The sequence below is a fragment of the Globicephala melas genome, chromosome 16 (genome assembly GCF_963455315.2).
Source record: "Globicephala melas chromosome 16, mGloMel1.2, whole genome shotgun sequence".
Taxonomy (NCBI): domain Eukaryota; kingdom Metazoa; phylum Chordata; class Mammalia; order Artiodactyla; family Delphinidae; genus Globicephala; species Globicephala melas.
This window is the reverse complement of record NC_083329.1, coordinates 24,753,036-24,775,403: the sequence shown is the minus strand read 5'-3', so window position 1 is coordinate 24,775,403 and position 22,368 is coordinate 24,753,036. Positions and strand designations below refer to the sequence as shown.

Sequence of the window (22,368 nt, the reverse complement as noted above, 5' to 3'; positions counted from 1 at the left end):
CCAAAAACAGAAAGAAGACTTCTGGAGGGGAGGCTAGAATTCCAGATTGGAATAAACTAAACCTAGAGCGCCTGAGCTCTAGTCCTGCTGTCACTTGCTGGCCCTGTAATGTAGACGAGTCACTTCCCCTCTTAGGGCCTCATTTCCTCATCTGTCAAATAAAGGAAATGGACTACATCAGAGGGTGGCCAATAAATTTCATCTCAAGGTACCATTGCCAATTGATAGGTAATGTCTTCCTGAAGATATCTGGGTTTGTTTTTTCAGAAAGACTCTGAGACCATGTATGGGCTCAGGACCCATGGAACAGTGTCAGCCACGGGCACCGGATGGGAATGTGCTGTGATCAATTAGTGATGCCTGCTGTGGACACAAGACCAGAAAGTGGCAGCATGAGTGCCAGATATGTTATCATCCTGATAGATGATTTCTAAGGGCCTTCTGGTCATGAAACTCAATTCCACCCCAGTTCGCCAGCAGATCTGGTTAATGCTGGTCGGCAAGCATGTACCTCCCATGTTGAGATATTTGCACACAGCTGATTTCTCTCCCTGAAAGATGTGTTCTCGTCCGCCCTGCAGGACAGTTACTGGGGGAGCAGGCAGCTCCCTAAGTCCCCAGTGCCCACACCCACGAGACTTCACCCAGAAGCTTAGAGCCAAAGAATAGTGCCAAGGTTTACTACCCAGAGGACATTCCAGCTTTTCTTACAATCTTCCCCAATGTCTACAAAGGGGCTTCCCCCACTGTGTGACAATCCCACCTTGCCCCTGAGGGAGGATGAGAGAACAGAAAAAGGCAGAGATGGCTCCTGACTTCCTGGCGGTCACAAGTGAGGGTCTCGTCAGACACGGCTTGGTCCCTGAGGAACTCCTTGGGAGATGTGTGCCAGGACCACCTACAGACCATTTGCCAGGAAGACCACATGCACCAAATGCACGCAGGTACCAAGACAGGTGCTCACAGACCAGGTACTCATCTGTATAGGAAAAGATTAATTTCCCAAGTGCACCTGCAGCATGACAAGGATCCCACAGCTCTGGCTGCTTCAGACCGTCGGACAAGCTCCTCTCCTCTCTTTGCATCCTTAAGCTCTGCCGGGGCAGACGGTGGGGATGGCTGACAGCAGACCCTGCCACCGTATGCATCTGGCACGGACGTGTGGACACCCTGCCCCATGTACGATGCCCATGGTCACCTCTCTCCATCTATTCTGGACCTGCAAGACCCCTCATGTACAAGGTCATTCCTAAACCCGTGGGGCTGGGGAAACTGCACAAGAAGGAGTCACTGTACAAACTGCAAACTTCATCTGCTTGGAGTGGAAAAAAAATAAACCCACCTTCAAGTGCACGCTAGCTGGGCACCGAGCAACCCAGGATTCCAACTCAGTGAACAGCTTTCCAACCTGAGCCGGCCTGGAGGTACCATTTCCCCAGGCCTTCCCCACCCAACACTTCCTGGAGAACAGACACCCTACGGCCCTCTCCCCTCCGCTAGGCAGAACCTGCCAGAGGGGAAATCAGTAGACAGAGAGGAAACTGGAGTTCACCCTCAGGCCGTGGGGCCAGATGAAAGGGAGCAGCTGAGGCAGAGCCAGCTCCCGGGGGAGGGGAAGCCAGCCACAGAATTCCCAGGAGCTACTGGAATCCCCACAGGGCTCCCCTGGAATCCCCCTGTGTTCCATCAGGAATCTGAAAGATGCCTCTTTCCAAGAGCAAGGAAAAACTGTCGACAAATAGCAACTTTCTGAACAGCAGTGTTTTCCTAACAGAGGATGGTGGATTGGTAATTACACTTCGGAGGTGAAACAGTTTATCTGGGAAGACCTAACCACCACCACCTGCCTCTCCCACCTACAGGCAGAGCTATGTGGTGAAAGTGAAGTCTGTATAGATGGGGCACAGGAAGAAACCTCGGCCTCCAGCTGGAGTAGGGATGTCCAGCTATTTTCTCTTGAAGTTAAGTTTCTGAGGACCTAACTGGTGAGTTCTCAGCTTCCCTGTCTAGGGACTCCACACCAGTCACTATTCTCAGGGCTTTCTTTACATGGATTGTCTCATTTCATTCTTACTATCACCCCATGAGGCAGGTATTTTTATTATCCCCATTACACAGATGAGAAAACCGAGGTACAGAGAGGTTAAAGAACTCACCAAAGGTTATATACAGCTAGTAAGTGCTGGAGCTGGTCTTGGAATCCAACCATCCTGACCCTGGAGTACCTGCCCTTAACCACTGCACTCCACATCCAAGAAGCTCTCAGCGTGGTTCATCATGACACGAGAACTGCCACCCAAGTGCTTCTTGGCCCAATACACAGTTCATGTGTTGTAGGCAATACTGGAATACAAGATTCCAGTTTGACAAGATAATTTGGACAGGTCCCTGGGGTTTGCTGTAATGGATTCTAACCAGTTACATTCCATAGGAATGATCTAGAATGGTGATTCAGGAAATATGAGGTAATGTGATTTTAATAATCATTTTCATTTTCTTTCTCTTGTTAGATATGTTATTAATGTCTATTTTTTTAACCTGTGTGTTTTCTGTCCCATTATACTGTAATGACCGGGAGGAACACAGTTTATTTTAGACCTCCCACTTTTCCCACCTCCTCCCACAGGTATCTTTTAATTATTATATATAAATGTTGTAAGTAATACATGACTACATTCTCCTTTTTAAAAAAAGTAAGACATTACAAATAAGGCTAAGGTTCCCTTTTGACCAAGCCCTCCCTCCCATCCATGTCCCCAGCCCTCTTCCAGAGATAACTCTTTTACCAATTTGGAGTGTATCCTTCCAGACCTTTTAAAAATAATTGCGTACTTATGCTGTGCATGTACTTATACAAGATGTATCTTGTTGTTTTTGCATAATTGCTATGATACAATGTTTTGAAACTCGCACTGGGCATTCATTAACATTTCTTAGAGCTCCATCCATGGGACCGATCAGTCTCTATGGTTTTGACTGTTGTACAAAGTGGTATGAGACAACAGCTTACTTAGCCATCCCCTATGTTTCCCATTTTTGCCACGGCAAACAATAGGAGGCTTCCTGGGACTGGGGACTGACCTCAGTCAAGGCCAATGCTCTTGTCTGTCCAGGGCATGCGAGCAATCACAATGACCCTCAGCTTATCGCACTGCTGGCACTAGAACTGCCACACCATGTGCTGGGACTCTCTGGAATCCTTGGTACAAAACTGTTCTTAGAACGTGGCAAGTTACCTCCCCCAGGCTTTAGTCTAGGGTCAATGATCTCAAACAACACAGAGCTTGCCTTGATGATTAAAAGACAGAGCCTGCAGGGAAGACACCTCCCCCAGACCCCTCTTCTACTCTCAGGTTGATCCCTGCACACACCAGGATCACCCCAGTTTGACCTGAGCTGAGGCCTGCTCTGGACATCAAACCAAACTAAAGCTCACATAAATTTAAGGAATAGAAAAATGAACACAGATGTTTACCTGCAATGAGGGACTGGGGGGTAGAGCTCTTCTAATTATAAAAATGCTGTGATCCTGTAACTCTCCCTATATTACATCAGAACACGCCCACACACACATACACATCCCTCCTAAGGTTGGTTAGTAACAATTTGCAGATTATAGTTTTGTTCACCCATCATAAGCCTGGCTATTTGAGAGCTGAAAAGTGAGTGTGACCCTGGGTGGGTAAGTGGGTGGAGACGCTGGAGAGATGAATAAGAAAGAGAGATAAAAGCTCTTCATAATAGGTTAAGCCCTTTAGAACAAATGAGCAAACCTGAACAGCCTTCTTAACTCTATCTCCCAAGCAGCATGGGGGAGGCTAAAGGGCCTCTCCCAGCTCTGATCAAATATTGACCCTGTGCACTCACTGGCCAGAGTTCAGACTAAAGGGCCAGCAGCACTATGGAGCCAACGTTTGCAGAGCAATTACTGCATCCCAGCGCCTTGTAGGTCAGACTGTGAAACAACCTTTGATGGAGCCGGAGCTTCAGAGAGCCTTCCGGTCCTTCCTTGGTGGGGCGAGGTCTTGGGGGAGACACTTAACAGTGAAGGAGCTGTGCAAGGAAATTTACAGAGGCTGGAAACGTGGTCCAGCACCAAAGAGAAGGCAGCTTAAGAGCATCTGCGGTCCTTTTCCCTGCTCCCTCTCCCCTTAACTCCACCTCCAAGTAATCCAAACTCTTTATAACTAAACAGGCCTCAATATCAGGCCTTGTCCCTGCCAGCTCCCTCTGGGACAGGTCCCTTTCGTGGTCAGATAGGGCTGAGTGGTGGATTATTTTTAGAAGAAACCAATTTCCACTTGGAGACCTAGAGCCTCTCCTTTCCCTGTCCCCAGCTTGACATCTGAAATGCCCTTAGGAGCCCTTTCTAGTAACTGACCTGGTTTCCAGAAGAGGTGTTTGGAAGAGCTGTTGAATTTGAATTGCTCTATGGATGGGGCAAATCACGGTGGAATACAGTCCCCCTCCTGCCGCAGGGGCCCTGGAAGATGTTAGAGGACAACTGGGGAGGGCCTGGGAGGTGGCAGAGCACACTGGGGTGGGCGTAAAGCCAGATCGAGCCTGCTGTGTGTCCCCAATGGTCAGAGGCAGCACAGTCCAACAGAACTTCCTGTGATGGTAGAAATGTTCTGTATCTGCTCGGTATGTAGCCATTAGCCACTGCGGCTCTTGGGCACCTGCAATGCAGCAAGTATGACGAAGAAACTAAATTTCATTTCATTTAAAAAAAATTAAATGAACTTAATTGAATTTTTAAAATTTGATCTTTAAGTTTTTAAATTAACTTAAATTTACACGTAACTAGCCGCATGTGGCTGGTGGCTTACTGCATTGGACAGCACAAGTCTAAAGGTTCCATACCTGGTGCTTCCCAGTGGGTGGGAAGAGGGGCTGGGTTCACAGGCCCTTGAGTGAGAAGGTGGCAGAACCACTGGGGCTGAAGGCTCAAGAAAGAAACATGGGAAGAGAAGAAGGTTTTGGGCAGAGTAGAGGGTCTTATCCTAGTGCCCTTGGAAGGATTTCAGGGGGGCGTGGATGACCAAGCGGGTTATTAGAATTGTATATGTACATTCTTGCTTGTCTGGAAAGATGCATAAAAGAAACCCTGAGCCCCCAAAATAAAAGAAAATAACTCATTGGTCTGTCAGATAAACTTACTTCTTCAGGGAAGTCTGCTCTGATACCAGAGTATAAGGTTTCCCTAAAATATGTCTATGGTGCTTCTCTCTGTAGCATTTGGAATCATATAAAATAATATGTATATACATTTTTAAACTAAAATCTGTCTTTCCTCATTAAGCTGTAAGTCCCATAAAAGCAGTAACCAGATCTGCTTTTGCTCACCAATAAATCCCCACCCAGAGCCTGGCATCCTTCCTGGGACACAGAAGGCAGGCACTTAAGACTGAATAGGTTGGGATAGATGGATAGATGGATGGATGGATAGATGGGCAGATGGACAGATGGATGGACAGATGGAGAGGAGGCAGACAAGTACGCATAAATGAACGAACAAACTAAGAAATAAGTTAGGGACATACTTTACCTCGATAACTATAAATCTCAAAAAGCAACCAAATCCCCTCAAACTGGAGTGGGGGTGGTGGCTATATCACTCTAGGCCACTGTCACCAATCAAAACCATATGGGCAGGGCTCCCCTGGTGGCGCAGTGGTTAAGAATACACCTGCCAAGGCAGGGGACACAGGTTGGAGCCCTGGTCCAGGAAGATCCCACATGCCGCGGAGCAACTAAGCCCGTGCCTCACAACTACTGAGCCTGCGCTCTAGAGCCCGCGTGCCACAACTACTGAGCCCGTGTGCCTAGAGCCCGTGCTCCGCGACAAGAGAAGCCACCGCAATGAGAAGCCCGCGCACCGCAACGAAGAGGAGCCCCCGCTCGCCATAACTAGAGAAAGTCTGTGCGCAGCAACAAAGATCCAGTGCAGCCAAAAATAAATAAAAATAAATAAATTAATTAATTAAATATATGGGCATCTTCTTAGTTGCCCCCTCCCAAGAAGGATGCTCTTTCCTTCCTCTTCATCCCCTGGCATGTTACTTGTACCTCAATCTAGTATTTATTTCATCTACAGTGGACTAAATTGCTTAAAAGTCTATTTCCCCACTAGATACAGACTCCTAGAAGGAAGGGACCTTGTCCTTCTCAAATGAGTGTCCCTCCGCCTGTGCCACTTCTGCCCTGCAAAAGTGCAAATGTGGTGGAGGCCTTGGCAAAGGCCAATCCACTCTTACCACGAGCCAGCCTAGTTTCCTCATCTTTATACTTCCACCCTTGCCATGCACAGCCAGGCTAAGGCTGCCAGATTTAGCAAGTGAAAAATACAGGACAAAGGATAAAACAGGAATTTCAAATAAACAATGAATAGCTTCAAAAAAACTTTTTTTGGCTGCACCATATGGCATACGGGATCTTAGTTCCCCTGACCAGGGATCAAACCTGTGCTCCCTGCAGTGGAAGCGCAGATTCTTAACCACTGGACCGCCAAGGAAGTCCCAATGAATAACTTTTTAGTATATCTCCTGCAATATATGGGATATACTTATACTAAAGAAAAGTCTACAGTCCCCAGAAAGCCCAGAACCATGAGTTAGTAAAGCCAGTTAGGCAGCTTTCCCTGGGCTGGCTTAGTCGGCGCAGTACTTCCAGGGTTCCAGGGTGGGCCTCAGCCCAAAAGGGGAGGAGCAAAAGGATTCTGAGAATAGCGCTCTACGGCTCACACCCCTCCTCCCAACTCACTCGGTCCTGTCCCAGTGGCAAGCTCCAGAGACAGCCTGTGGGACTGTGTACGCTCTGACACAGCCCTGGCACTGAGCGGCAACTCAGCAGAGTGAAGCCAAGGGATGAAAACGAGAAAGCAACACCATGACAGGAGGTACTAAGTGCCCAGACCCTTCAGCCAGGCAGCCCATCATCCTTGTCACCTGTTAACACCAAGTAACTCACTAGACAACCATGTGCCGGGGAAAACATGGATTTGCTCATTTCCTCCTCACAACAACCCTACTGGGTGGGTACCATGTGAACCTTCATTCTACAGATGAGAAGATGGAGAAGCTAAGGAAGGAACCTCTCTGGAGTTACAGAGTGACAGAGCCAGTAACTGGTCCCAGGCAATGTGTCCCCAGTGCCTAAGCTCCAAGCTGAGTTCTGAGAGCCACCAGTGACCAGAGACGGAATTAGCAATGCCATTTATTCTTCCTCTATAGGAACGCCATATTAAAATCAGAGATCCTGATAAATAAGAAAGGCTTTCTAAAATGAAGGCCATTACAAGTCATCATGTCAAGTTCTGAAAAATGGGTTCCCAAAATGCTTGGTTGAAAGGTTAAATTCCAAAGAACCATCCCAACCCCTTTCCAAACTGCATCTACAGGGTAACAATGACCCACATGGACAGGCCTGGCCATGCTCATGACTAGGGCCAGCGCATCGTACAAGCTGCCTCATGCCGTGTGTCCCCTCTCAACACACAGGAAATGAGCCCTCCAGGCAAGGGAGAAGTGGGGGGAGCAGCATTCCTTTTCTGTGAGATTCTGTAACTAGGGAGGGGGTAGGGGAATAGAACAGGAAAGAGGGGGGAGAAAAGTTCTGATTTGAGAGTTTCCCTCTGGCTCATCAATGAGTCCTTTCAGGGTTCCCTCTCCCCAACTAAGTGATCATTTCCTGTCCAGCACACTACACCCATTGATGGGGTATCAGCAAATCCCAACAGTTTATGCCGGAAGGACACGAGGAGACTGGACAGGAGTTGATGAGGGAAGAGGAAGAAGGCAGGAGCTTAAGGTGTGGCTTTCAACCCCATATTGTTAGCGATTAAGAGAGGATTTGTAATGCAGGGAGCTGGCTCACCTTTGGCTCATCTCATAGACAGAGCCATAATGACAGTGGGATAAAGTCAGGTACTTGGAGGCAAACATGCAAGCCTGGCCTCTCCAAGATGACTCACCACCAGAGGCCTGCAAAGGAAGGAGTGGACCTTGGTTGTGAGGGCCAGCAGTGGATGTCTCTTCTTTGTGTTTTTATAGGCCTAAACCAGGCTCATAGCCCTAAGGAAGAATCTAGAACCTCTCAGCTTTCCCTTCCTGATATAGGAAGGGTTGCTGCCCAACTCTCAATGATTCTGCCTTGTCTGGTGCCTGCCTCTGATAAACAGGGGTGGGTCCCCTAGTGGCCATGTCTGTGTTCATGTCTGTCTACCCTAGACCATAGTGATTAGTGCAGAGAGGGCACCTGACCCAAGTCAGGCCAATCAGAGTCTTGCCTGGGATTTTTCAGTTTGGAACTGGGAGACAGTCAGTCTCTCTGCTGTTGGGAACCATAAGATATGAAATTTGGGAGCTACTGACAGCTGAACTACTGATGACAGTACCCAGAGAGAAGCCAAGACAAGACAGAGGGAGAGCAGCCTTGGTTTCAGGTGTTCCTGAAGCCACTGCCTCTCTCCCCTTTCCACCATCTGGTTGACTGCATAAGCTTCCCTGGTATATCCTTCCAACCAAGTCTCCTTTTTGTCTAAGCCAGTATGAGTGTAAAACTATTACTTGTAACCTAAAGAGGCCTAATCAAATTAGCTGGCCTCAAGGGAGGTGTCTACAATGGAATTGTGGATCCATGCTACCATCCCCCTGTGTGACATGCCTGGGTATGTTAGAGAGACACACATATCATACACTTGTACAAACAGGGAGATAAGAGCCTTATTTGGTTACACAGACACAGTGGTATGCCGCATTTGTGTCTGTAGTTCAAGAAACAGCTTATTTTCTGTTTCAGTCTTTTCTGTGTGTTTGCTTTTCTTTGCCTGCAATGATATGGTGGCTTGTGTCTCACCCTGGATGTTTACAGACACATGTCTGCTCAAGTACACAGCACCCATGGCCAACCTCCCGCCTTTCCGCCCTGGTTTACCACCCTCCAGACGAAGGAGGGTGACAAAGCATGACTGTTAAGACCATCTGAGGAAGCCAGCGAAGCCCCAGGTATCTGCCTGCATCATCCAGGACTGAGCCCAACCCAGCTTGAGCGCCGAGGTTCCCTCTTCTGTCCCTCTGCTCTGCCTAGACTCTGACCCTGAGAGCTTGGGAAGGGGATTCTCTGGATGACTGAGGACGTGAGAGAGGCCAACCCACCAGACACTCAGGCCACTTCGTGTGGAACCAGGCACCATCTGAGCTCAGACCCACTCACCTGCAGGTCAAAGAACTTGCTGTACCTCCGGTAGATGGTCTGGGACGTGGAGTCGGACCAGGTCACGTTAATGATGTATACCTGTGGGGAAAAGATAAGAGCAGGTGAGTGGGTGACTAAAGCAGGGCCTCAAGCTGTGCCAGGCATCGTTTAACATGACTGTGGGTGTTCCAGGCCAGGACCATCCTTTTTCTCATCTTTGTCCCCAGGGCTTTAGCACAGTGTCAGGTACACATGGATGCTACACATGTGTCTAAATACACACACACACACACACACACACACACACACACACACACACACACACACACACACACACACACACACACACACACACCCTAGAAGGGTATTCAATAAAATGCTAAGGATGATTATCTTAGGAGGGTAGGGTTACAAGTGGTTTTAATTTTCTTCTTCTTGTTTATGTGTATTTTATACAATGAACATAAATTTGGAGTTGTTTAAAATTTTAAGTAGCTTATTTCCACTGGTTCTCAAACTTTACGGTGAATGAGATTCTGCAAAGGGCCTTCCAAAATTGCAGATGTCAGGACCCCACCCTCTGAAATTCTGCATAAGTAGACCTGGGTTTTAGAGGATCAGGCATCTACATTTTATTCTTTTTAACGATTTTTATAGAGCAGTTTTATTTTCATAGAAAAACTGAGCAGAAGGTACAGAGGTTTCCTATATATCCCCACCCCCACACATGCACAGCCTCTCCCATTACTAACATCCCTCACCAGAGTGGTACATTTGTTGAAATTGGGCATCTCTGTTTTAAAAAACCCATTCCAGGTCATTCTGCCACAGTTGATCCTCAGAACACACTCTGAACCCACTTCAGGAGACTGTAAGCATTTCAGAGATGTGTGGTTCATCCCAGTATCCCTAAGTCTTAGCTCTGCGTCTGGCACTGAGTGGGTGCTCAGAAACCATTCTGCTCCATTGAACAACCAAACTGACCCTCTGGATGAGAGGTAGATTTACAGGAGAGAAATTAGCACATGGAAGATTTGTAAACTTTTCTGAAATGAAGGCATTTCAGGACCCCATTCCCAATGTCACCCCAGTTCCCAGTGCTCAATCAGGCTCTGGACTACTGCCTCAGGCCACTCTGGAAGGCTCACCTAGCCCAGGAGGTGGGTGGGACTCCAAACTGGAGAAGGAGAGAAAGTCGCAGGCCCACACAATCTGTCCTATTTTTCCCACCATTTCTGTCCCTCTTATCTGAACTCACACCAAAGACACGCCTTCCTGGGAGAGGCTTCAGTTAGAGGGAGGGTCCCCTCACACAACCTCAGGGCTACTCCGCTGAACTTCCCCACAGTGCCTGTTGTGATGTCTCCAAGCACAGCGTTAAGGGAGGGAGACCCAGGGTTAAGACGTGGGCGAGACCTCCACCTGCTTCCTCCCTCAGAGGAGAATGAGCTGCTGTAGGTCACAGCACTGGTTCCCCTGCCAGGATGCCCCGTCCACCAGAATCACCTGCAGACCTCCCTAAAAACCCATATTCCCAGGATTCTGCCTAGCGATTCTGATTCAGGAGGTCTGAGGGGACTCCATCAGAGAGAAGAACAAAGTGGCCAGAGAGGTCAGGGTCACAGCCACTGTGAGAAGGAGGGAACATTAGCAAAGAGAAGGAGCATTTGGAAACCTTGGCATCAGATTGGCTGACTTCACCACATGCCTGGAGCAGGGCTCTCTTGGTCTGCTCGGGCTGCTAAAACATAATTCCATAGATGGGTGACTTAGACAACAACATTTATTTCCCACAGTCATGGAAGCTGGAAGTCCCAGATCAAGGTTCCTGGTAGAACCTTCCTCCTGGCTTGCAGATGGCTGACTTCTGTTGTGTCTTCACATGCTGAAGACAGAGTGAGCTCTAGTCCCTTCCTCTTCTTATAAGGGCACTAATCCCATCATTGGGGCTCCATCCTTGTGACCTCACCTGAACCTAATTACTTCCCAAAGGCCCCACCTCAGACACCATCATACTGGGGATCTAGGCTTCAACATGTGGACTTGAGGGGAGGGGAGGGGGAAGGCACGAACATTTACTTCATAGCAAGAGTTCTGCACACAGGAGTATGAGGCTTTATGTTTGGCTGCTCAGTTAACAGCCAAAGAAATGAGCTCTGAATCTAGTCCCTTCTCCCCTCCGATCTCTAAGTCACAGAGTCAGCCTCGTGCCGTGTGGAGTGTTTGTTCTGAAACACACCCAAGGAGAGCGCCATAGAGCAAAGCAAATACAGCTGAGTGTTGCCACCCTGAAATGGGGTATTTATGATATGACATGTTTTATGTGATCCCAATTAAGAAAGACCATAAAATGAAAAGGCCATCCCTACCCTCACAAGCCCAAAATAAACTGACATAAATAAATATATAGGGATATGCTTTGCTTTATACATATACAAACATATAACTCACACAATAAATTGTAGCAACCATTTAGGTAATGGTTACTATGTGCCAGCAGTGTAAAGCACTCATATGCATTAGCTCGTTTAATCTTCAGCCCAAGAGGTAGCTACCATTGTGATCCCCATTTTGCACAAGAGGAAGATGAGGTTCAGAGAAGCCAAATAACTTGCCCAAGGTCACACAGCTAGGAAAATACAGAGCAAAGGATTGAACCTAGGTCCAACTGAGTCTAATCCCTATGCTCTTAACCACACTGGACTGTCTCCCTATATGTAAATTCAGGAGTGGGGATATTTAATCAAACTACTTGATGAGGACTGAATGGCATTTTTTAAAATAAAGTTTTGGGTAATCAGAAAAGTCTGTACAACCCTTGAGGAACATGGGGGAGGAAGGCTAATTCTGAGAGCCTGAGACCAAGAAGAGATAGAACTTGGCCCAGACAGAGGTCAGCGGTTAAGAATGCTACAAAACCAGACAGACACAAAGGAAACTCTCATACACAACTGGCTTCACCGACTGTGGCAGGATGCTCTGGGGTTTCTCACAGGGGTTATAGCCCACCCCATCCCCCCTGCTGACCCCCAGCTCCTTGACTCCCAAATCCTGCCAGCTACATCTCCCCTCCCACCTGCATCTCCCCTTCCCACAGATGCTGTGCACGACAGGTGCTGCCTTCCTGACCTCCGCCCAGGCAGATGCACTGTAGGGAGGCCCCAAGTGACCAGGCCCTCTCGGGAGAGAGCCTGCACTCGCTCGCAGGCCATTAGACAGTAGTCTTTCTCCCTGGCCAACCAAGTGGGACCCAGAGGAAGGGCTTAACTGGGGCTTAACATGACCCATGCTCCATCCTCCCTAGTAATTAGGGGCTTCCCTTCACCTCCCAGGGAGAATTAATCACAGGCTCACTGCCTCTGGCAGCTGGGAGGCCTCTCCTTTTGCAGAGGAGGAACCTAGGACCGAGGATGGAAATTTGCCAAGGAAAAGGCACAGAGCCTGGAGTCAGCCACTCCCGGGTTTCACTCTTAGGACCTTCCTTATCATCGGCTGTGAGACCTCAGCCCAGCCTCTCAGACCCTCAGGCTCTTCCTCTATTCTATGGGCACAGCCTTCAGGGCTATGGGGCCTGATCCACTACGTTGGTTTCATTGCAGGTGTGCTCACCCCGTTAGTGGTGGAGCTGGGACAGGAACCCAGACCTCCTAATTCCTAGTCTAGGACTAATCAGCACATGACCAGCGTACACCTGCCCTAGAAAAGTCCTTCTTCCTTGACTACTGAAAACAGTTGAAGAGTCACAGGGCATTGTCACTATCTAACACTTGACCTCAACCCACAAGGAAGACAGGCCTCTGGTGACTTACATGTAGGGGTTGGGGGGTGGGGAAATGAGCCTCCACCCCCTGGTTCTCCCAAACCTCTGCGATTTGCCAGAGCCTCCCAGCGCCACCGCCAGCCTACCCTCCTGGAAAAACAGTGTAAAGCCTCAGTTGAGGAACCGGTCAGAGACTTCCCCGGAGGTAAGCCCGGAGGATCTGTGGGCAACCTCCAGGCCCCTTTCCCTCATCTGGGCTGTACGCCTGTCTGCTTTCTTCCAAACCTTGACCATCCTAGATGATCACTCCAGATGAGCAAATGATACACAAAATTCCAGCCCGACTCACATTCCCCCATCCCCAAATCAGAGTTTCCCAAGCCTCCCTGAGCTGGCTGTGCTGGAGCCCCTAGCAATAAAACGCAGAGAAAGAGCAGGTGGAGGGCAAGGGGGACAGGGCAGAGGTCACTGGAGAAAGCCAGCTCTGTTTACCGGGCTACGTCAGGGCCCCAGATAAACTCTCCTCTGGCTGCAGGAGTGACCAAGATAACGTTACCCAGCAGCTGGTTCCAAGCAAGGTTTGCAATTAAACACCTGCCTCCACACACTGTACTTGGAGTTACGTTTCCCGGGTGGAGTTTCCCTTCCTTCTGGATTTTAAAAACTCATGGATTCTATTACCCCATCTCTGGCCACTTCAGGCAGATGGCAAGCATCTAGAAATTGCATCCAGCCTCCCCCAGAGAGGAAGCCCCAGAGTCTCAAGTTCACCTGCCAGGCTCACCCTCTTCCGAGGAGGGTCTCCACCACAGACACAAGTACAGAAGCTCCACGACGCCTCGGTCCCGCCAGCCCACCCGTTCCAAGGCCATCTTGGGCTGCCTCCCATCTGCTCAGCTCATTAGGCCCAGAAATGTCTGAGGCTTCTGAGACTTCCAAGTCCTGCTCCTTTCAACAAGGAAGTGGCCTTGATGCAGATCAGACCCGCAGCTCAGCGCCAGAGCACTGAGAATGAAGCCCAGCCCAGTTTCCATGGAGGGAGGTCCATGATCAGACCTGGGCTGTGGCCAATTAATGACCCAAAGTTACGGCCTAATCATTCCTAGAAGGCCTGGGACCTGCCCCTGTTTAGTTAGAAAGTGCCAGTAAGTACCCATTGCTCCCTGTACTGATGAAAAGTACAGTTAGAGACAAGGAGTTAGGGACCGTGGGGGAAATCCTCTATCTTTGTGGCACTGTGGCTCAGTTTACTAAGGAGGCCTTTTTCCCCTGGACCCCTGCCAGCTGCCCCTGGCCCCAGGCCAAATGGAAACTCAGTGACAATCTTCCTTCACCGGCTCCCAGCAACACAGGGTGGGACCAGTTGGCTAGGACTAGGGCCATCGCATAGAGTTGTGTAAGTTGCTCACTGTCCAAAGACTGCCCGGGACAAGTAGGGGTCGAAATCTAGCCTATCCTCTGCATCCCAAACTGTGCACCCTGGCTCCAGGCTGCAGGCACACAGATAAAGGAGCACCTCCTTCTAATGCATACAGAATGGTTCTGGCCAGGACACAGCACCTTGTCCCCTGGGCAGGTTGTCAGTGCTTTCCAGGGCCCTTGAGGTTACGGTATCTTCTCAGGACCCAGCTCCTCAACGTTCCCAAATCTTCTAGATGGAGGGATGCTTAATGTTTGAGATGGACTGTTCAGAAGTCTGAATGAACGTATTCCAACAGCCGGTAAAGGGGAGTTTACATTTAGGGACATGATCGCTTCTCTGGCTTCCTACTGGAGAAGTTCATCACGTTCTTCCCCAAGAAGATGATGGCAGCCCTAAGGTACCAATAGGCTCTAACCTTCTATTCAAAGGGCCCCATGTACTAAGTCCTATCACGGGCAGGGGAGTCCCAAATTAGGCCGGGCTGATCCTCAAGATGCAGACCACCCAGCAGGGCAGAGGACCCCAGGGCTGCTGCTCCTGGAGCAAGTAGCTCCACCAAATGCTGGGCTGATGCCCCTTCTCCTCCCTGCCGGGGCCCACTGCCCCCCCCCAATAAGCAGCAGGGGCCCCGGTATCAAAGGCCCATCTTGACAACACTTGGCCGCACCCAAATTGAAAGCTCCCCAGATTTCATCATCTGACCTGGGCCCACCAGGCTAGCAGGTCTGGGGCCATCTCTTGTGCTCACAGTCTGTTTTTCACAACTTGCCAGTTATTAGATCTGCCTTTGTTTTCTAATTGTTGGCTCAGAATGACCGAGCACTGGACACGTGCTGTGTCCCTGTCTATTTCACGTGGGCCACTATGTCCTCCCAGGTCTCCCCATGGGCAGCAGCTGTGTTCCCCGACCCCCTGCGGTGCCCTGGGCCTGCCAGTCCGCTGGGCACACTGAAATACGACTGGCTGGCTCATGAGTGAAAATCCATTGGGTTTGAAGAACCAAAGAAGTCGCTAGCAGCAACCCTTGGGGACTGCCCCCCACTCCAGAAGCAAATCCCCAGTGGCCAAGGGGCAGAATATAAAATACATCCGGTCAGTGCAAAGGTCTTTGCCAACCCAAAACCCTACCAGCAAAATTAAGTTCAGTGGCCTGTGGCCACCTGGATAAAGTTTCTGAGTACCCTCGGGGTGTGGTCCTTTAAAATTCTGACATTTCCTCTGGGGTGGGTGATTGTTCTTGGGGTGGGAAGGGTAGTGACATTGCAAATTTGGGGAACAAGCAGCACTTAGAAGTCTGGACTTGGGGGGTAACCTCCACCCCAGCACACACACACACACACACACACACACACACACACACACACAGACACACAGATCCACTACAGGGTTAATGACCAGGCGGTGGAGCCTTTCAGACCTCAGAGCACCCTGTTCAGGCTCGCTCTGGACCCATGTTTATGGAGCAGTCACAGCAAATGCAGCAGAAGCAAACCTCAGAAAGGCTCGGCCAGAGACAGGGTGTGTGGCCAGCAGGAGGCTCCTCCCAGAACCACGATCCACCAATCCCCTCCAAACACAGATGCCGTCACTGCAGGCCTGCGTCAAATGGTTCTCATCTGGGAAAAGAGCTTTTTTCCTTCCAGGTTCATTGAGATATAACTGACATACAACACGGTATAAATTTAAGGTGTACGGCCTAATGATTTGACTTAGATACATCATGAAATGACTGCCACAGTAAGTGTAGTGAACATCCATCATGTAATATGGATATAATATCAAAGAAATAGAAAATGTTTTTCCTTGTGATGAGAACTCTTAGGATTTACTCTTAACAACCTTCATATAAAACGTACAGCTGTGTTAATTATATTTATCATGTTGCACATTATATCACTAGTACTTATTTATCATAGAACTGGGAATTTGTACCTTTCATCCAATTCCCCCTCCACCTACCCTCCTCTGGTAACCAGAAATCTGATCTCTTTTTCTATGAGTTCGTTTGTTTATGAAGTATAATTGACCTACAACACTGCTTTACCTCCTGGTACACAATACAGTGATTCGATATTTCTACACATTTCAAAATTATCACCACAATAAGTCTAGTTACCATCTGTCAGCATACAAAGGTATTACACAATTATTGACTATATTTACTATGCTGTAATTTCATACCTGTGATTCATTTATTTTGCAGCTGAAAGTTTGTACTTCTTAATCCCTCTCACCTATTTTTCTCCTCCCCCCATCCCTTCCCCTCTGGCAACCACCTGTTTGTTTTCTGTATCTATGACTCTGTTTCTGTTGTTTGTTCATTGTTTTGTTTTTTAGATTCCACATGTAAGTGAAATCATACAGTATTTGTCTTTCTCCATCTTATTTCACTTAGCATAATACCCACTAGGTCCATCCATGTTGTCACAAATGGTAAGATTTCATTTTCATCCTCTTTATGGCTGAGTAAATACTGGGTTGGCCAAAGGGTTCGTTCGTGTTTTTCCATAACATCATACGGAAACCCCATATATATTACATTAATTTACATTATATATTTATTTATATTATATATCATATATTTTTTCATTCTCTTTATGGCTGAGTAACATTCCATTTTATATGTGTGTGTGTGTGTGTATTTATATATAAAACATATTCTTGTTTTTTTTTTTTTTTGCGGTACGCGGGCCTCTCACTGTTGTGGCCTCTCCCATTGTGGAGCACAGGCTCCGGACGCGCAGGCTCAACGGCCATGGCTCACGGGCCCAGCCGCTCCGCGGCATGTGGGATCTTCCCGGACCGGGGCACGAACCTGTGTCCCCTACATCGGCAGGTGGACTCTCAACCACTGCGCCACCAGGGAAGCCCTAAAACATATTCTTTATCTAGTCATCTGTTGATAGTCATCTGTTGATAGGCACTTAGGTTGCTTCCCTATCTTGGCTATTGTAAATAATGCTGCAATGAACATAAGGGTGCATGTATCTTTTCTAATTACTGTTTTCGTTTTCTTCAGATAAATACCCAGAAGTGGAATTGCTGGATCATATGGTAGCTCTATTTTTAATTTTTTGAGGAACCTCCACACTGCTTTCCAAAGTGGCTGCACCAATTTACCTCCCCACCAACGAGGCATGAGGTGTTCCTGTTTCTCCACATCCTCGCCAACAACACTTATTTGTTGTCTTTTTGATAATAGCCATTCTGACAGGTGTGAAGTGATACCTCATTGTGGTTTTGATTTGCATTTGGAAAAAGGGCTTTTAAGGGGATTTGGAGGAGGGGATACTCAGCAGGCTCTTAAACTGTATCAAACACCTTCAAGAGTGTTTGGTCGGTACTCATCACACTCAGGGCCTGCCATCGTTTGCATGAATCATGGGCCTCGATTGTTTAGTTAATTTTGAGGGCAATGCATAGGCAAGAGGGTTTGGAGGAAGTGTCCATATTGCTGTTGCCTCCATTTATTCCTCTGCAAGATGGGGATAACCGTGGTTACTTCACTGTGGGGCTGTTGTGAGGATTTGTGATCTAACCCTGCATCTCCCCATTAGAACACAAGCTCCCTGAAGGCAGATTATGGCATCCTAACGCCCAGCAAGACACTTTACACCTAAGACGCACTCATTTAATGTCCCCTAAGTAAGTGAAGGAACGAAGTAACCAGCTAATGTCGAGCGAGTGCTTGCCTGGTGCCTGGTTTTGTGCCACTCTAAAGATGAGGCAAAGTCCCCGACCTCCAGGCCCTTACAGCTCAGCTGTGGCAGCCAGACTCACACTGACAAACCAAGTAGGGAAACAGTATAAGATGGAGTGATGGGATGCCAAAAAGTGAGGCTCAGGAAGGACCACAGGCAGCATTGGCATCATGGAGGAGGAAGACGGCTTTGAAAGCATTTGGTGGATTTAAATTTTAGCTTCAACATTTCTCTGCTGTGTGGGCTTGGGCATGTGTCTTAGCCTTTCTGAGTCAGGGTCTCCTTAGCTGCAAAGTGTGGTTTATAAAGGGATCTTCCCGTTAAATGTGATGAAGCACATGGGGGCGCCCAGCACAGGGCCTGGCACATGGGAAGCGCCCAGTGAACCTTTGCTATTTAGATACTCAGGAAGGGGGGGGTGGTGAACTGATTTCTTTCCATTTGTCCTGAGACTTGGATCATGACACCAGGAATAGGAGTAGGAAGGGAGCAGGATATGAGAAACAGGGACACAGATGGGCAGGGTAACACACACACACACACACACACAAACACACACACACATCCCACTACTAATAACAAGCCTGGCCTGGGAAAGTAGAAGAGCAAAAATAACTGTGCTGCCCAGGGCTGGGAAACAATGGCCATCCTCAGGAGCGCCCCGCTGAAAGGATGGACGGGCTGCAGCAAGCCCCTCGGGGTCGGAGGCTTTTTTTCTTCTTTTTTTTTTCGTTTCCTGGACAGGAAATGAGTGTGCAAAGTAGGAGCTCCCAGGATTTACAAACCCTATGTGGACCTTAAAAAAGATTCAGATGTCGAAGCTCTGCCCTTAGTCACCAGAACTAGGACAGAAACAGCAGGAAGAGCCAGTTTTCTACAAACCTTTTTCTTAAATGCAGGAACTAGTGGTTTCATTAGGAACAAAAATAATAGCCACGTCTGTTTATTGATCACTTATTGCATTCCAGGCCTTGCTAAGCACTTTATCCAGATGATCTCACTTAATCCTTACATTGATTCTGTGAGGAAAGTGTTATTGTCTCCAGTTGACAAATGAAGAGACCTCAAGAAATAACTGATCTACCTGAGGTCCCGTGGCAGGTGATGGAGCTCAAGTTCAAATGCATGCAGTGTTGACTGCCGTAGCCCAACCACTTCGTCCTCTGATAACTACACCAGACTGCCTGGAGCCAGGCAGAGCCCCTGTCACAAGGATTTGCTCTGTCAGATGGCTGCTCCACGTGTAGGTGACCCATCAGTCAGTACTGAGGCCACCCTGAGGCAGGGGGTAAGGAGCCCTCTATGGGGACCAGCACTCTATTTTGCACAGTTTAGAATCAATCTGATTGGCTAGGGACTTCCTTGGCGGTCCAGTGGTTAAGACTCCGCCCTTCCACTGCAGGGGGCATGGGTTCAATCCCTGGTGGGGGAACTAAGATCCCGCATGCCTCTTGGTGTGGCAAAAAAAAAAAAAAAATCCGATTGACTACATGAAAAGTTGTTACTCTCTCTGAGCCTCCACTCGCCATCTATAAAATGGGGGTGGTAACACCTGCTTCACTGTGAAGATTAATGAGAACACAAGCAAAGCACAACCACGGAGCCTGGGACACTGTAGCTGCTCAATAAACGTCACCTCTCTTCCCCGCCATACCCTTCAAAGTGCCTAGCGCAGTCTTCTGCGCTCTTGGAGTTTTAGCCTCTTCCCTAGAATTTCCTGGAGACACCAATGAGCCCAGAGTCAAGAAAGGAAGGCATTGTGGTTTCTAGGGCTCTGGGTGTGGTCCCCACTGCTCGTTCTCTAGAGTACCTGAGGGCATGTGGTTGAACCTTTGTACCTCCCTCCCTCCAGCCCTGCCACCTCCCTCTGTTCCCAAGCCAGCTTATCAGAGAAAATGTGTCTGACCACCTTGACTCAGCAGGTGCTCTAATGGAGAGGCCCAGCAATTGGTGGGCATGGATGTCTTGGGTAATGCCCAGGAGCCCAGAGAGGGTGGCAGGGTGTCCAGGACAGAGGAAGGAGGCTCTCCCAACTGTGCAAATTGAGAAAAACTCTACGTGCATATTGACATTCAGGAGCTAGAGTCCTGGAAACCTTAAACAAACGTATCCTCTCCCAAACCACAGAAAGGATCACGCTCCTGGGCTTCCAAGGGGCTTGGACGCAGCCCAGAGGATCTAGGAAAGGGTTGGAAAGAAGGATTCTAGCCCCACACACTCCCAAATCAATGACTGACCCAGGCCTGCTGACCTGGACACACACATCCTGTGACCATGCCCCGTTCCCCCGTCACACCCTGGGGAGCAAGGCAAAGGTTAACACACACAGCTTGGTTTCCTCTTCCTGGGAAACACAGCAGGCAGGCAAGGCCAGAGGCCAGCGGCCTCCTTCACACACAGCCTGCAGGGGAAGTGACCCCACCTTTTCCTCCCCGCCATCTGACACACTCACACCTTCCTCTCTGCTGTGCTCAGCAAAGCTCGACTTTTGACACAAGGAGAATTGCTGTCACTAGGAATTTTGTTGCACGGGGTAGACTGGAACAATCTTTTTGGAGAGCATTTTGGTAATATCTGCCCCAAACCAGCATTCCCTTTGACTCAGCAATTTTACCTCTAAGAATTTATCCACCCAAGTGTGTGGATGTGTGTGTGTGTGTGTGTGTGTGTGTTTATATACATAAAGATGTTCATGCAGTGCTGTTTGGAACAGCAAAAAATGAGGAATGTTGACTGTCTATCGATTTAAAAAATGGTCAAATAAATTATGATTCTACACCTGTTAAAGATAAGGGGGCTCTTTCTGTGTCATTAAGGGAAAATGTTCACAGTATATCGAGAAAAGAATAAAACAGATTACAAAACAGTATGTATACAATACAGTTAGATTTCGGGGGAGGTGTGTATGGGGGTTTGTGCATGAGCACATACATGTACATTTTACATATCTGGAAAAATGTAACAAACTGATAATCGTGGTTACTTGGGTTAAGGAGAAATCAAAGTTTCACTTTATACATTTCTCAATTATTTTATTTCTTTGGACTATGTTTGGCTTTCAGAATTTATTTTTTTAAACATTTTTTATTTCTTTAATGTTGTATCTATTTTATTTATTTACTTTTGGCTGCGTTGGGTCTTCATTGCTGTGCACGGGCTTTCTCTAGTTGCGGCGAGCGGGGGCTACTCTTCGTTGTGGTGCGCGAGCTTCTCATTGCGGCAGCTTCTCTTGCTGCAGAGCATGGGCTCTAGGTGCGCGGGCTTCAGTAGTTGTGGCACACGGGCTCAGTAGTTGTAGCTTGCGGGCTCTAGAGCGCAGGCTCAGTAGTTGTGGCGCACAGGCTTAGTTGCTCCACGGCATGTAGGATCTTCCCAGACCAGGGCTTGAACCCATGTCCCCTGCATTGGCTTAACCACTGAGCCACCAGGGAAGCCCTGGCTTTCAAAATTTTAAATAAGATTTCCATCTTACAAAATAATTGTGTTCTTTTAGCCTGTCCTTTGGCTAGCGCCAGCTCCTAGATATTCTGCCAACATCCAATATGTCTTCATTCTTGGGTAGGTAGGGGATTTCAAGTTCAATGTTGAGCTCTTGAAGCCAAGGTCTGCAACACTGTCTACATATACCATCACCTGGAGTGCTTTAAAAATACTGTCTGCTGGGACTTCCCTGGTGGCGCAGTAGTTAAGAATCTGCCTGCCAATGCAGGGGACAGAGGTTCAAGCCCTGGTCCGGGAAGATCGCACATGCCGTGGAGCAACTAAGCCCATGTGCCGCAAATACTGAGCCTGCACTCTAGAGCCCACGTACTACAACTACTGAAGCCTGTGCAGCCAGAGCCCGTGCGTGGCAACAAAGAATAGCCCCTGCTCGCAGCAACTAGAGAGAAAGCCTGCTCACAGCAACAAAGACCCAACGCAGCCAAAAATAGATAAATAAATTTATATATTAAAAAAATACTGCCTGCCAACCCTACTGTATACCATTTAAATTAGAATCCAGGAAGTTGGAGTGGACATTGGTAGTTTTCAGAGCTCCCAGGTAAGTCTACAGGTTGTTACAGGTTGAGAACCACTTAAGGTGGACCAATACCAAAAAGACCACTGGACTAGCTGAAAAAACTACTCTTTAAGTAGAAAGCAGTATTATAGTATAATTTGTGCTAATAAGAGTCAGCTCTGCCTTCAAGAGGTCCAGTTAGGGAATTTGTATTCAGTGCTTTTTCTCAAAATTCTGCCTCCAGTTTTGGAATTCACCAGCTCAAATGGGGAAAAGAAAACAAGGAGAC

At 48.2% G+C, this 22,368-nt stretch overlaps 1 protein-coding gene across 4 annotated transcripts in view; it reads right to left on the bottom strand.

Moving 5' to 3' along the window:
- Positions 1 to 22,368, bottom strand: part of SH3PXD2A (SH3 and PX domains 2A) — a 235,484-nt gene that overhangs the window by 172,381 nt on the left and 40,735 nt on the right. For 3 of the 4 annotated variants that reach the window (XM_030865530.2, XM_030865531.2, XM_030865520.2), the window contains exon 2: positions 9,214 to 9,294. In XM_030865530.2, coding sequence (XP_030721390.2) covers positions 9,214 to 9,294 — 81 coding nt within the window. Of the gene's footprint in view, positions 1 to 9,213; positions 9,295 to 22,368 lie in introns of those variants that run through there. The other variant, XM_060286716.2, reaches the window with a different exon arrangement.